We start from the raw sequence: 14,994 nt of genomic DNA, 5'->3' as shown, positions 1-14,994 counted from the left end.
GTGACCGTAATGATAGATTCTAGTTGAATGTATTATATAACCTTAATTAACCCTTTCTGTGTTCAGAGGTGAATCTCTAGATAACCTGGATTCCCCAAGATCCAATTCCTGGAAACCATCCCCTTGGCTCAATCAGTCTTCAGGAGTCCATGCTTCCTCCTCCGTTCAAGACTTCAGTCGCCCACCACCTCAGCTGGTGTCCACGTCAAACCGTGCCTACATGCGGAATCCATCCTCCAGTGTTCCCCCTCCTTCCACTGGTTCTGTGAAGACCACCACCGCGCCTTCTCCCGCACCACGCAGCCATTCTCCTTCAGCATCACAGCTGGGCTCCCAGCTACGCAACAGGTGAGAACCCTAGTCTTGGGGTATTTTTTCATTAAAATTTCCCCAGAGTCTTGTCCAAGTTTTCTGGTGAAAACCAAAACCAAGCCTTTTGGAATCTGTCAAATTCAGCATTCCTTTACCAACATTAATTAAGGTTTTCTTAATAGCTTTCCATGCTGCCCAAAGAGCATTTACGGATGTCTTGTGAAGCCATCAGAGACCTTTGAAACATTTGCTTCATTGCCACTGTCCCGTTTGCTTGTGGTCTGTGCACATGTACTTGTGTAGTTCTCAACGTGGAAGCATAAAAATGTACAGTAATTTGTGAATGCATTTGAAATTTATGAGTAAGAGCAGTATTGTAAATGTTTGACTTTTATTGAGACTATATGCAAACTCTTTTTTTAATAGGAACTGAGTGTAAAAGGAAAGCATTATAACCCAGCTCCATTGTCTGTGCAACTTTTAACAAGCTGGAGAAAAAATGTTAAGTAGTTAGATACTGCTTTTTTTTTGTTTTTGATTTTCAAACCATTGCTGGCTACTTATATAGTTTGCCAATATTTTGTTCAGACTACAGAACCCAGTTCTGTAGGTTAAATGATGCAGGAACTGGTTAGAGTCGTAACCATAGACCGTGACTCAGCTTGTCTTCTGATGTGGAGTAAAACTCAGACATCAGCCTGTGTTAGGTTTTGAGGTTTGTTAGCCTCTGCACAGACCCAGTGCTTCAAGAAGCCGTGTGTATACTCCAAAGGGAGTTCTAGACATATAGTACTTTCCATTGCAATGAAATAATGAAAAGTAAAAAAACACGGTGATTAATATTGGAATTTTTTTTAGCTATCAAATGAGGGATTTGTTAAGAAGACATAGCCATCTAAAATAATGTTGCTTGTTCCAGGATATCTAAAGTGTGTATCATGGAGTTTTGAATTAAGAAGGGATACGAATTTGTGGTAAATGTGGGGAGAGATGAAGGCTATGGAGTTGGAGGAAGGCAGAGGACAGAGTGTGCACTTACTTATCTGAGAGCTCTGCCCTACAAGAGCAGATAGGAGACGGGCTGTTGACTTTTTTGCCCTGGAAATGTCTCTCTCAAGGAGGCAGCATGGGCAGTGATACACTGTGTCACTACTGTGCTAGTATGATGGGATGCAATGGTAAGAAGTGACCTTTACCTTCCCACTTGGGACAGGAGAGACATACATCCAGGGGAGAGTAGAACCCCTCCTTACCTATGTAAATGGTAGCTGTCAGCCAACTGTCACCCAGAGGCATCCTGGAAGCCAGAGGCACTGTCCGGAACACTGGGACTTCTGGGTAACTAGAATAGCAAGTGAGTGAGAAAGAGGCTGGGAAAACAAGGTTGAGATGGTAGAGGAGATGTGATCTAAGGACAGTAACGTCAGGAGGTACAGAATGGACGAATTACACTGAAATTGTTCATTTGTACAAATAGGTGTCAAGGGTTTCGGAACCACCATGGAGATCCTTCAAGGTACAACATAGCATACTTTGATTGTCTGGTGACCACTCTCCTCCCACAGATACATACTTTCCTAAGTAGTTTTTAATGTTAATGCCAGAGTGTGATTTTAAGTAACCTTGATTTGAGCAGATGAAAGCCTCCCTTCCATTCTTGTTCCGCGTCTAGGTCAGTCAGTGGGAAGCGCATGTGCTCCTACTGTAATAACATTCTGGGCAAAGGAGCCGCCATGATCATCGAGTCCCTGGGTCTTTGTTATCATTTGCATTGTTTTAAGGTGAGACGGAGACAGACAGCCTGTAGGCCCGCAAAGCTTTGCTTGGAGAGCGCATGGCTTCTTTGCGCGCTGGGTGTGGATGTGTCACTAACAAAACTCCGTGCTACATGCGTCAGTCTGTGCTGCACTTTGAATCACAAATTGCCTGTTCTCAAATCTTAAACTAGTTTCAAAAATTAAGTCCAGAAACACTATGTACTACCAGCCTCCAATCTGTTAAGATTCTAGAAGTCAAATTTACAGCTTATAAATGCTTCATCTAACATGCTGTCATAGGCATACCTGAAATAAAATTTACCAGTGTTACTAAGAGCATGGGGACATGCAATTCCAAGTGTCTGAAAGCTTAGCTTTACTAGGGAGAGTATGTGAAGAAGAACATTGTAAATATTTTTATAGCTGCAAAGCCTGCTTATACCTGGTGGGTTTCTGCCCATAGGAACGAAGCCTGTAATTACTTTTTTTTTTCTTCAATATCTGTCTTTAGGGACACATCTATGTGATTCTAGAACTTGCATTGGGCCAGAAAGAGACTTTGGTTCTTATTCCTGGAGTCTCGCAGACCACAGCTTGTTTAAGCCTGTGTATTGCTGGCTTGAGTGGTTCCTGGGCAGAACAGAACGAGTCAAAGTAATTAGTGTTTGAACATGTGGAACCGATATATGTTGCCTTGAAGTGAAAGTGCCGTGTCCAAATGCTTGCCAGGCTGGTGCAGTGGGGACACTAGGTGTTGCCCACCCCAGAGGAAAGTGCCAGAAACCCACTCCTCATTTACCTCACTAGTTCATGCAATGCCTTGTCCTCTCACATTCCCCTACAAGAAACGAAGACTGAATTCTTTCAAGCTAATCAGCAAATCATTTTTACTCTTTTGGTATATTTAGAATGATAATTTTGACTCTTAAAATTGGACTTAAGAATTCTTTAATGTCTCATCTGGCAGGCTTGATTTTCATCTACTAATTATCTTTTGGGCTTTCCCCCCCCCCCCCCCTTTGCTGAAATGTATTTAAGAGCTTAGAAGCTGCATTCTGCTCATTCTTTTCTTGTTTTTACCTAAGAGTGCCCTAAGACTTCCTGAGCTGACTGACAGTGGTGGTTCTTTCTCGTTCCTCAGTGCATTGCCTGTGAGCGTGACCTCGGAGGCTCCTCCTCAGGAGCTGAAGTCAGAATCAGAAACCACCAACTGTACTGCAATGACTGCTATCTCAGATACAAATGTAAGAGAGCAAATCAGGGAGAAAATTTCTTGTCTTCTAAGGAGACCACGGGTTCCCGTGCATTTCCCTGAACCTGCATCCACATTCCCCTCAACCTCCCTGCCTTAGATGCCAGGCTTTAGGAATCTTAGTGTGTCCCCCTCAAAGAGGCTGCGGTGAGTGGGTCAGTGCTCCAATGCCAGCCACACTCTGGTGGGTCAGGGGTGGAGAGTGAGGAATTGGAAAGGGATGTATGGCTGAAGCAGGACAGCATTCTGTGCTGTCTGCTCAGTGTTTGGAGAAACTTCTAATGACTTGAGGATATCAACAAACCAAAACGGACAGCTAAAATGATCCTTCTGGGTAGACTGTAAGCTGTTTTTTGGCAGAGAGTTGGTCTCTCATCATTAGCTGATTCCTATTAGCTAACAGTGGGCTTTGATTATGTGATTCAGAACATGACCAACTTTAAAACCTATGGTTTAAAAAAGGTAATAAAGAATAGTCAGTTTATGCTTTGTTGCTATACAATCATATATCCGTATATACAATATTTTAAAAAGGAGAACGTTTATTCTGATTATATGGTGTTTCAGTGTCATTTTTGGAAAAACTGAGTTTTTTAAAAACTCCACATGCTGGTTTGTGTCTAAGCACGTTTTTGTGTGTTAATAAAACATAAGATAGCACAAATAGATAGCATATTGTTTATAGCCACATAAAGACAACTATTACTGCTGTTTATATTTTGAACCTTGATGCTGGTAACATGTGTTTCTTCCTTATTGTGAAAGGGTGTTACAAGTGGTATCAGCAAAACCATTTGCTTTTGAACTCTGAGGTATTTATATGGCCCTTTATGTGAAGAGTGCTTTGAAAATGGTTTCAGCTCAGTCAACTCTCTCTTATCTGTCAGCGGGTTGTGAACCTTCTCTCCCCAGCATCCCGTCCTTTGGATGCGACCACTGAGGTTGGAGAGTGGCAAGGCTGGGCATGTAATGGTGGGAGTGTGTGTATGTGTGTGCGCCTTTCTCTCTTTAATCAAATTCCCAAGCCAAATATATTTGATCTTTGGAATCTTCAGGGGAAAATTGCCCATGCCTTTTCTCTCCTCCAGTACAAATAATAGAGAGTTGAGTGTAATTTCTATATTAGCAGTTTATTTTTATAAATAAAGAATTTTAGAAACGAGGCTGTGATTTGCCTAGTTTTACCCTAAGTGAGTGACAAGGTCACGCTTCCTACCTCACGGGGCCATTCTCTGAGTGATTACCACTATGTATCCCAGGCAGCGATACTCAAGTATTTCTCAGGCCTAAGTACTTTTCTTTTTTTCTCCTTGCCCGATCAGCTGGACGGCCAACTGCCATGTGATGTAAGCCTCCCTGCGAAAGCACTGTTGCAGATAGAAGAAGAGGTGGTTGCTGCTGATGTAGATCTATAAATACATGTTTGATTTCTTTTGTGCTCTTTTTTAAAAAGGATAACACTTTTTTTTTTTTTTTTTGCCTCTCTAGATTACATCAGAGCATTATAGTCTTGGTAGAACGTGTATTTTTGTTGTTGTTGTTTATTTATAAGAAGGTAATTCTGTATGGGGGGAAAAGTGCAGTATTTACTTTTTGAAGTCAGCATCTTAAGCACAAGGGAAAAATAAGAACTTCAAAATATTTTTGGCGCTGATAATGATCTAGTTTGACTTTCTAGTGGTGTTTTGAAGAGGGTTATTTTATTGTTTCTTTTTTAAAAAGGTTCTGAAACATTATTTGAAATAGTTAATATAAATATATGATTGCATTTGCTGTTTATTGTAACGTATACTAAATTAATACAGAACCGTATAGAAAATGTCACTAAAATCTACCCACAAATTTGCCTTCTGTATCCTTCTTTTCATCTATGTAATATTGTGCTTTTTTTTTTTTAAGAAAAACTTTTAGCATACGTGACATTTTATTTGCTTGATGAAGAGATCTCTATTTTCTTCAGAATTGTCGCTAAGCAGTTCTCAATAGAAAGCTGCTGTTTTTCATTAATACAAAATCATCAGGGTTTGTATACCAAAAGTTTTCTCCAGGAACTAACAAGCCTTTCTGTTCATTGCATTTGTAAATAAACTTGCTGTTGCATTAAGGAATGGTTCTCCTTTTTCTTCTCTGTGTGTGTGTTTGTCTACCTCCCAAACCTTTTAATCCTATTTCAGTATGTGGCTTTTCTTGATATTTTTTTATTTAGCGTCTTTACTGAGATATAAACTAACATATAATCAACTTCATATATTTAAACTGTACGATATGACAAGCTAAATATGTGTGAATACCTATGAAATTATCACCATACTCTTGATGTTGTTTTATGTGGAAAACTTTCACTAGGAACTTTATTTTAGAGGGAAGGTTATTTCTGAATGCAGTACACTTCGATAGTAAGAGGTGCAATGGATAGTACATTGTTGAATCATTTGGTTAAAATCTTCATTCTTCTGCTTCCCCAATGATAAAAGAAAATAGTGGTTTAGAAAAACCCTCATATGTTTTCAGTCATATGTGGATTTTGAGAAACTTAACAGAAGACCATGGGAGAAGAGAAGGAAAAAAGATAGTTGCAGAGAGGGAAGCAAACCATTAGGAACTCCTAAATACAGAGAACAAACTGAGGGTTGATTGGGGTGGAGAAGCCAGGGGTGGGAGGGGGAGGCAATGGGTGACGGGCATTGAGGAGGGCACTTGTTGGAATGAGCACCGGGTATTGTATGTAAGTGATGTATCACGGGAATCTACTCCTGAAGCCAAGAGCACACTGTATAGTATACCTAACATGACAATAAATTTTATATATTAAAAAAATCTGTGGAAAAAAACACATGTACTTTGTTTCAGAAATGGAATGGCAATGTAAGAATAGAAACATGTTTTGAGCAAAAATATCAACTTGCACGAATCTTTTGTAACAAAGTAGAGTAGATAATTCTAGGGTATGAGAACTGTATTCGGAATAGGTTAGAAATAAGCTCTAATATGGGAGAAAATTAAAAATTTAGTTTGCTCTTATTTTTTAGTATTTATTTTATTTAATCTAAAATAAAGAATGTGCTTCCTGGGGCACCTGGTTAGCTCAGTTGGTAGAGCATGATTCTTGATCTCAGAGTTGTAAGTTTAAGCCCCACATTGGGTGTAGAGATTACTTAAAAATAAAATCTTAAAAAAAATGTGCTTATTGATGAAAATTGATCAAATGCCTCAAAACATAAATTTCTCAATTCCCAAACTCCAGTGACAAGAGCTCTGTTTGGATTCATTCTGTCTTAAAATCGTTTCTATTTATCTTTATTAATGGCTAATATTTAGTTGATGATTCTAATGGGCATATTTCAGTTGTTTCTAGTAAGCATTTTAATATATGTAATGATTACATATTTACATATAAATGTATTTCTAGCTTAAATCCTGTAATGGACTCTTTGATCATTTTCTTTTTTCTTTTTTTAAAGCTTATTTTAGAGAAAGAGCACAGGGAGGGAGGAGCAGAGAGAGGGAGAGAGAGAATCCCAAGCAGGTTCTGTGTTGCCAGTGCAGAGCCCAGCATGGGGCTCTGTCTTACCAACTGTGAGATCATGGCCTAAGCCAAGATCAAGAGTTGGACGCTTAACTGATTTAGCCACCCCAGTGCCCCCATTTTATCTCTTTATGTTGTCATAGATATGAATTTACTGACCCAGAATATAAGTGCATGCTTAAAATATGCATTTTAAGACTGTCACAATATATATTGCCAAAGTGGTTTCTGGAAAGATGCTACCAGCTTAGATCCCATGAGCAGCACATGGGCTTGTCCATTTCACTGCATGCTTGCCAAAATGAGTTTCTATTGTCTTGTTGTCTGCCTGACACGCAGTAGCCCTCAATATGTAGTAGCTGCAGAAATTAATAAACTGCTTCAATTTGTCATGTTAATTCTGCTGCTTCTTGCCTGTAGCACAAGCTTTAGTTCTTACATCATGATTTTAGTTTTCTGATCTGACATTTTTTCTGTTACTCCTTTTCATCTAAGTCTCTTGTGTTTTCATCTTTTTTTTTTTAACGTTTATTTATTTTTAAGACAGAGAGAGACAGAGCGTGAGCAGGGGAGGGTGAGAGAGAGAGGGAAACACAGAATCTGAAACAGGCTCCAGGCTTTGAGCTGTCAGCACAGAGCCCAACGCGGGGCTCGAACTCATGGCCCGTGAGATCATGACCTGAGCCGAAGTTGGACGCTTAACCGACTGAGCCACCCAGGTGCCCCAGTCTTGTGTTTTCTCCTTATCTGTTCACTTTTCATCTCATTATGTTCTTACGACTTTTTTCTCATGTTTCTCACATTATCTTGCTTAGTGATATCAATTTTGTTTTGTTAGTATAAATTGTTAAGACAGTTTTCAGAGGTTTTCTTCTAAGACACTGGTTCTAGATACCTTTGTAGAAGCACATGAGTATGTGTTACTTCATCTAGGAACAAGGAAAGATTCAGTCATTCAGTATTTTTTAATTGTACTTTATGTCCCAGGTAGTTTTGGGCACTGTAGATAGAGCAACAAATCAATACAAAGTCTTGCTTCTGATTGGGCTTAGATTTCAAGTGGGGGGAGAGAAAGGATAAATGCAGGAAAATGTAAGTTATAATAAGGGCATCAAAAAACAAATGACCCAAGGTATAAGGAGGATCGACTAAGTGTGAAAATGAGAGTTTGGCCATGCATTTTGTTTGCTTGTTTTTTGTTTTTTTGTTTTGTTTTGTTTTGTTTTGTAAGGGTTGTCAGAGACTGCCTCTTTGACCTTTGAGCCAAGCCCTGAAGGAATGAGGGAGCAAACCTTACAGGTACTTGAGAGGAAAGCATTCCAGACATAGAGGAGAGCAAGTGCAAAAGTCTTGAGGTAGGAGAATACATGCTGTGTTCACGAAGCAACCATGGGGTTGGAACAGAATGAAAGGGTGGTAGGAGATGTGGAGAGGGAAGGCACAGGTCAGTGGGCTGTTATAGGACTTTGGACCTTACTTTGAATGAGACAAAGAGATGTCGGAGGGTTGAGCAGAGGAGTGAAATGGATTACGTTTTATAAGGACTACAGACCACTGTGTGAACTAGAGATTGGAGAAGGGCAAAGGTAAAAGCAGGGAGACGAGTTTGGATTCTATTGAAATGGTCCAAGCAGAAGATGTTTTCTTCAACAGGGTAGGGGCAGGGGAGGGAAGGAGGAGTAGGCAGATTATATGGCGTGTGCGTGGGTCTTGGAGGTGAAGCTGACAATTCGATGATGGACTGGATGGAACGGGAGAGAAAGGGAAGAGTCAAAGTCTATAGTATTGTCTTGAGGAACTGAAAAAATGGAATCTTCATTTCTTGGAAGGGGTCAGGTTGTGGGTAAAGCACATTTGTGGTAGTGGGGCAGGGAGATCAGAGGTTTGGTTTTTAAACAGGGTAAAGGTTGAACAGTCTATAGATCATGAAATGACAGTGTCGAGTAAGCAGCTGGCTAGGCACGTCTGGAGTTCAAGGGTTCAGAGATGAATGTAGAGCCCATCAGTATACAGCTAAAACTAAAGCCAAGAACCCGGAAGACTCATCTGGGTTCTGAGTAAATAGAGAAGGTGTCCAAGGACAGCGCTAACTTCAGAAAGGAAAGTAGGATGAAAGTTTGTTGTATTCAAGAATGTAAACTTGGCATTTTACCTAATTTTCATTTATATCACAGGGTGAGAACTAGCCAAACAAATTAGAAACTATCTGGATTCCAATGAAGAGAAACAGAATAATAAGCACTGCCGGTTAGAATTGAGGGATGTGTCTAAAAGGGTATGTCAGGGTTGGGATTCAACTTGTTTTATTTAGCACTTTAACATCCATCCCTGCAATCTGAAAGAGGGATTAAAGGCATGCTAACGCAAGTCCCAGTTCATACCAGTAAAAATGGCATTAAAAAAACCCTAATTTGTGTTTAAAATTCATGTGTATGGGACAGGAAAAACCAACTTCCAGATTCTTGTCATAAAACACATAGGTGCTGGGAGTATATTTGATGAAGACAAAGCAATCCTTATTCTCGTATGGAGGAGACAGGCACACGCCCACAAGATTCTAGTACATGGTATAAGAGGCCAGGGAAATAGAGTGTGTGAGAATCTGTGTGTCCTTTACACTAAGGGAGTAGAAGTGACTTCACTGCAGAGTTGCTATTTGAACAGCATCTTTAAGAGCAGATCTGTAAATGTTGCAGAGTCAACCACAACGTGTACCATAGTTAGCCTTTATGAATGCTCTGGAAAATTGAGTATTTGCATTGTGCAAGACTCTGTCTTGCTTTCATAATCAACACCTTGTCAGTGAGGTTTTTTTTTTAATGTTTGTTTTTGAGAGAAACAGTGCAAGTGGGGGAGGGGCAAAGAGAGGGGGGCGGACACACAATGTGAAGTAGGCTCCAGGCTCTGAGCTGTCAGCACAGAGCCTAACGCAGGGCTCGAACTCATGAACAGTGAGATCATGACCTGAGCCAAAGTCGGACGCTCAACTGACTGAGCCACCCAGGTGCCCCTTTGCCAGTGAGTTTCTTAAAGAACAACACAGAACAGGAGAAGGAATGAGAAGATTTTATCATATCCAACAAGGAAAGGACCATATGAGGGAGTAGTTGCTAGAACAGTTAATATGTTCAAGCAAATAAAGATCAACTCATGGTGGTGATGAGGGGAAAAATTGGGAAATGATAGTTTATGAATACTTTGTGAATATGAATGTACAAAACAGTCATAATTTTTCAGGTTTCTTATATAAAAATTCATAAAAGCATATCAAGGGTTAAATACTCTTTATGACTAAATTTTAAACTTCTTAAGATTTTGGATTTTATATGTTATAATCCCATGATATTGTTTAACACATTCAGTTGACCCTATAACTCTCAAAGATCTGTTTGACAACTCTCTGTGAAGCTTTTTAAAAAATGTTTATTTAGTTTTGAGAGAGAGAGAGCCTGGGGGAAGAGCAGAGACAGAGGGGGAGAGAGAATCCTAAGCAGGCTCTGCGTTGTCAGCACAGAGCCTGATGTGGGGCTCAAACTCATGAACCATGAAATTGTAACCTGAGCCAAAGTCAGACGCTTAACTGACTAAGCCACCCAGGCACCCCTGTGTGAAAATCTTTAGTGCTTATGCTATCAAGATCCTCAAAGCTCTTCTTCAATAGTATTTCAACACCAATTTTAGAATACAATCTTTGGAAGGTTATTAAAACTTCTTGGTATTAAAATTAAAGAAAAAATAGGATTTATTTAACATTCCGTAGGAGCATAGGAGAGGCCTGGCAGAAATCAGGAAAATGATTTAATGTAGCAGTGTTTTCTAGATTACATTCAGACTTTTAGCTTGCATATTTTTGTGTGCCACTTGCTGCTACATTTTTTTTTTTTAAGCTAAAATGCCTTATTAGATCCATAATGAATTCGGTGTCACAGACCTGCATGTGAGGCATTGATCTGCCAGTTGCCACTTCAGGGTAAATAGAGAGTTCCTCTTACATTTGTCAGAGGCTCATTCACCTTTTCAACCTGTTCTATGGTGTCAGGAAAACAGCCCTCAAAGATGGCCAGCGGACGTCAGTGGGTGCTCTCAAATCCATTTCTTCCTCCAGATCAAACGAGCTCCCTCTGATCACAAGTCATAAAATGCTCAGTTTGTGGCAGTTTCAAGTTCAGAGGTATAGTGAGGTTTCAGACGTCCTTGATGCCTGCATTCTGAATATGTGTAAATTGTAGTCTGGGGAGTATAGCCCCAAGCCGAAGAGGAGGCCAGGTGAAGTGGATAGGAGAGAGAGGAAAGAGCCTCTCCCTGGTTCACCTTCACAAATGTTTATTGATTGCTTGCCATGTGCCAGGTTAATTAGGGGCATGATAGCAAGTGTGGTATTTTCATACTATGAAGTTCAGCTATGAAAATGACTTTTGTCATTGAAATTAATATCTACTTACAGCCCCGGTCCATCTGAAGGCAGAAAACTCAAATCTAGTCTATTTCTTCTCTCCAACTTTTTCAGATTTAGATCCCATCAAATCAGGATTTTCCCTTGGGTGGCACCTGGCCTTTGGCCTTGGTTACCTCGGGGCAGAGTCGTGGCCCTGTGGAGGGTCTGTGGAAGCACTTTGTTCTCCCTGGTTTCTGTGCCGATGTTCACTGCAGTCCTATTGTCCTCTCTGATCTTTCGACTTGGTCAGCCCTACATGATAGCATCCACTGGGGTGTCCCCTTTCCCATCTGATCAATGGCTTGGAGGTCTGTGCAGTACAACTTATCCAGGATGCCTCTCCAGCATCCATCCCTTCACTTCAAATATGCCGCTCCCTGGATCAAGAGGTCTGCTCTGTGTGTGTGTGTGTGTGTGTGTGTGTGTGTGTGTGTGTGTGTGAGAAACCCAAGCAGACTGGAAGGTAGTTGTTAGCCCTGGAGGTCAGGATCAGTCCAGATGGAGGGAAGCCAGATGGAGGGAAGGATGGGCAGGAGGCTGGGATAATGGGAACACAGGCCGGAAACTAACTTCATGGGAAGAACCTTGGGTGGGAAGGAGGTTTCCAGAGCCATGTTGTGGTTGAAAAGATGGCAGTCAGGAGCAGTAGGGAGCCAGACAGGACTGGGGGGTGTCCTCTGTTCAGGGCTCTGCCTCTCCACCTGGAGCCAGCTGGCCTCAAAGCTTAGGATATGAAGCAAGACCATAGAGGCTGCTGGTAGTTTGAATTCTTTCTTTCTTGTGGAAAGGGGGATCCACCCCTAGATCCTTAATCACATCTGCAAAGCCCCTTTTTCATAGAACGTAACATTTCACAGGTTCCAGAGATTAGGATGGGCCCTTAGTTAGCATTCCACAGTCACCTTGGTATTTACCAACCACGCACAGGAATTCATACCCTCCCCTCATGCCTCTTTAAAAGGAGTAAATTAGGATGATTCTGACTAAAAATATTTTTCTCAAATTGTATTTATAAATATGTGCTCATCGCTAAGAGATGCAGTAAAATGACATTTATAATTCCAGGAGACTTAATTTTCAGTGGGATGGTGGTGGTTCCAATGACCTGGACATTGCCTGCTTTTCCAGTTCACAACGCATTTCTTGTGGGAGTGCTCTCCAAAATGAGGTGCAAGCAAGATGATCCATTGTGTTGTAGGAAGAATATATTACATTTATTTATGTTTTATGTTAAAATTTAAAAAAATTTAATGTTTATTTTTTTTTTCAACGTTTTATTTATTTTTGGGACAGAGAGAGACAGAGCATGAACGGGGGAGGGGCAGAGAGAGAGGGAGACACAGAATCGGAAACAGGCTCCAGGCTCTGAGCCATCAGCCCAGAGCCTGACGCGGGGCTCGAACTCACGGACCGCGAGATCGTGACCTGGCTGAAGTCGGACGCTTAACCGACTGCGCCACCCAGGCGCCCCATAATGTTTATTTTTGAGAGAGGGGAAGAGAGAGAGAGGCAGAGCACGAGCGGGAGAGGGGCAGAGAGAGAGGGAGACACAGAATCTGAAGCAGGTTCCAGGCTCTGAGCTGTCAGCACAGAGCCCAACATGGAGCTTGAACCCACAAACCTCGAGATCATGACCTGAGCCAAAGTCAGACACTTAACCAACTGAACCACCCAGGTGCCCCCATTAAAAAAATTTTTTTAATGTGTATTTATTTTTGAGAGATCACATATGTTTCAAAAAAAATTAAGCTTTTCTCATATTTCATACAAGGGTTGACACACACATGCCTGTCTTTATGTCTGTTAGTCACTTGTGGCACAGACGACACAAGGTACCCTGAAGGCTAAATGGGAATTCCATACCGTGGAGGGGTTGACAACGGTGCCCTCATTTGGCATGTTGTGACGTATTACAATTTACTTGTGATATCACCTTGCAAGGTTAAAAAAAGACTAAGTGTGAAGAGCATGAAGAAGAACCTCTAGGGGTGCCTGGGTGGCTCAGTGGGTTAAGCTTCCTACTTGGGCTCAGGTCATGATCTCCTGGTTCATGAGTTTGAGCCCCACACGGGACTCTGTGCTCAGAGCCTGGAGCCTGCTCTGAGTTCTGTCTCCCTCTCTTTCTGCCCCTCCCCTGCTCGCACTCTCTGTCTCTCTCAAAAAATAAATACACATTAAAAAAAAAAAAAAGCAGAACCTCTACAAATTTTTCAGTGCTGTTTAAAGTCAAGATTTAATCTGTCCTTTACATACCACATATCACGATAAATGTTTACAAGTGTCTCTTGCAGATAGTAGAAAGACAAATAGTCTTGTTCTTCCTGCTGAGGTTAAAAAAGCTGAAATAATGCCAAAGGATGGAACCTGACACGCATGTATTTCTTTGGCAACTGGTATTATAGGGAGAGGCATAGAAAATATTGCTGAAGTCCAGAAGAAACAAGTATGAAAACAATTCCTTGGAGGAGGTTTGCTACTAGTACAGGCATTTCCATCATATCTTAGTGTGTGGTATTTGCTAAATTCTGTTTCAGTGATGAAATAGAAGAACTATTTCTTTATGAGCCGTCAGCGGGAAAACATTACGGAAGACAAAATCAACGTAAATTATTATTTTTTCTTTTTTAAAGAGTTACGCTTTCTACGACTGTGCCAGCCAGTTTATTTATTTATCTTGAGAGAGGCGGACACAGTGCAAGTGGGGGAGGGACAGAGAGGGAGAGAGAGAGAATCCCAAGCAGGCTCTGCACTGCCCGTGCGGAGCCCGACGCCCAATGTGGGGCTCGAGCCCCTGAAGCCGTGAGATCATGACCTGAGCTGAAACCGAGAGTCAGACACTTAACCAACTGAGCCACCCGGAAATCCTGTAAATGATTTCTGTATTAAAAATTATTTATGGTGGGGGTACTGGATCAGGACCTGATCTCAGTGCTCAGGAGTTTGAGCCCTGCGTTGGGCTTTCTGCTGTCAGCACAGAGCCCCCTTTAGATCTTCTGTCCTCCTCTCTCTCTGCCCTTCCCCCCTCACCTGCTCACATGCACTCTACTTCTCAAACATTTAAGAAGTTATTTATGGTAAAACTGTGCATGTGTACACTTTGATGAAACAGTATTTTGGAATAAAAAGGAGATTCCAGGATATAGTTACAGAGCGTCTCACATATTATCATTATTATTATGCTATTTTGCCTCATCTATTGCCAAGTTTTAGCTTTAAATTGTAGCCAGAAATTCACAAATGTCAAGTTTATAAAAATCTTTTCTCAGCTATTTGATACACATATACATTGTGAAAGGAGTCCTGCGATCGAGTCGAGTAACCTATCCATCACCCCACATACAGCGGTGCCCCCTTACCCTGGCTTTTGCTTTCTGTGGTTTCAGTTAACATTCCCCTGCAACCACCCCCCGCCCAACCATCACTCAACCAAGATCCAGAAGCAGGTGATCCTCCTTCTGATGTATGGTTAAGAAATCACTCAGGGCGCCTGGGTGGCGCAGTCGGTTAAGCGTCCGACTTCAGCCAGGTCATGATCTCGCGGTCCGTGAGTTCGAGCCCCGCGTCAGGCTCTGGGCTGATGGCTCAGAGCCTGGAGGCTGTTTCCGATTCTGTGTCTCCCTCTCTCTCTGTCCCTCCCCCGTTCATGCTCTGTCTCTCTCTGTCCCAAAAATAAATAAACGTTGAAAAAAAAATTAAAAAAAAAAAAAAGAAA

General features: G+C 41.4%; 1 protein-coding gene across 21 annotated transcripts in view; it reads left to right on the top strand.

Annotated features, from left to right (window-relative positions):
• Window positions 1-5,425, top strand: part of LMO7 (LIM domain 7) — a 198,447-nt gene extending 193,022 nt beyond the window's left edge. For 18 of the 21 annotated variants that reach the window (XM_086710178.1, XM_086710175.1, XM_086710247.1 and 15 more), the window contains 4 exons: window positions 67-348; window positions 1,985-2,093; window positions 3,211-3,313; window positions 4,644-5,425. In XM_086710178.1, coding sequence (XP_086566304.1) covers window positions 67-348; window positions 1,985-2,093; window positions 3,211-3,313; window positions 4,644-4,666 — 517 coding nt within the window. In that variant the 3' untranslated portion in view covers window positions 4,667-5,425. The remainder of the gene's footprint in view (window positions 1-66; window positions 349-1,984; window positions 2,094-3,210; window positions 3,314-4,643) is intronic. The other 3 variants (XM_086710212.1, XM_086710141.1, XM_086710236.1) reach the window with 1 other exon arrangement.
• The last annotated feature ends 9,569 nt before the right edge of the window (window positions 5,426-14,994 follow it).

The sequence above is a fragment of the Puma concolor genome, chromosome A1, assembly GCF_028749965.1.
Source record: "Puma concolor isolate L17-30 chromosome A1, mPumCon1.1.hap2, whole genome shotgun sequence".
Classification (NCBI taxonomy): Eukaryota; Metazoa; Chordata; class Mammalia; order Carnivora; family Felidae; genus Puma; species Puma concolor.
Note: the sequence above shows the minus strand (reverse complement) of the source record. Positions and strands in the feature narration are given on the sequence as shown.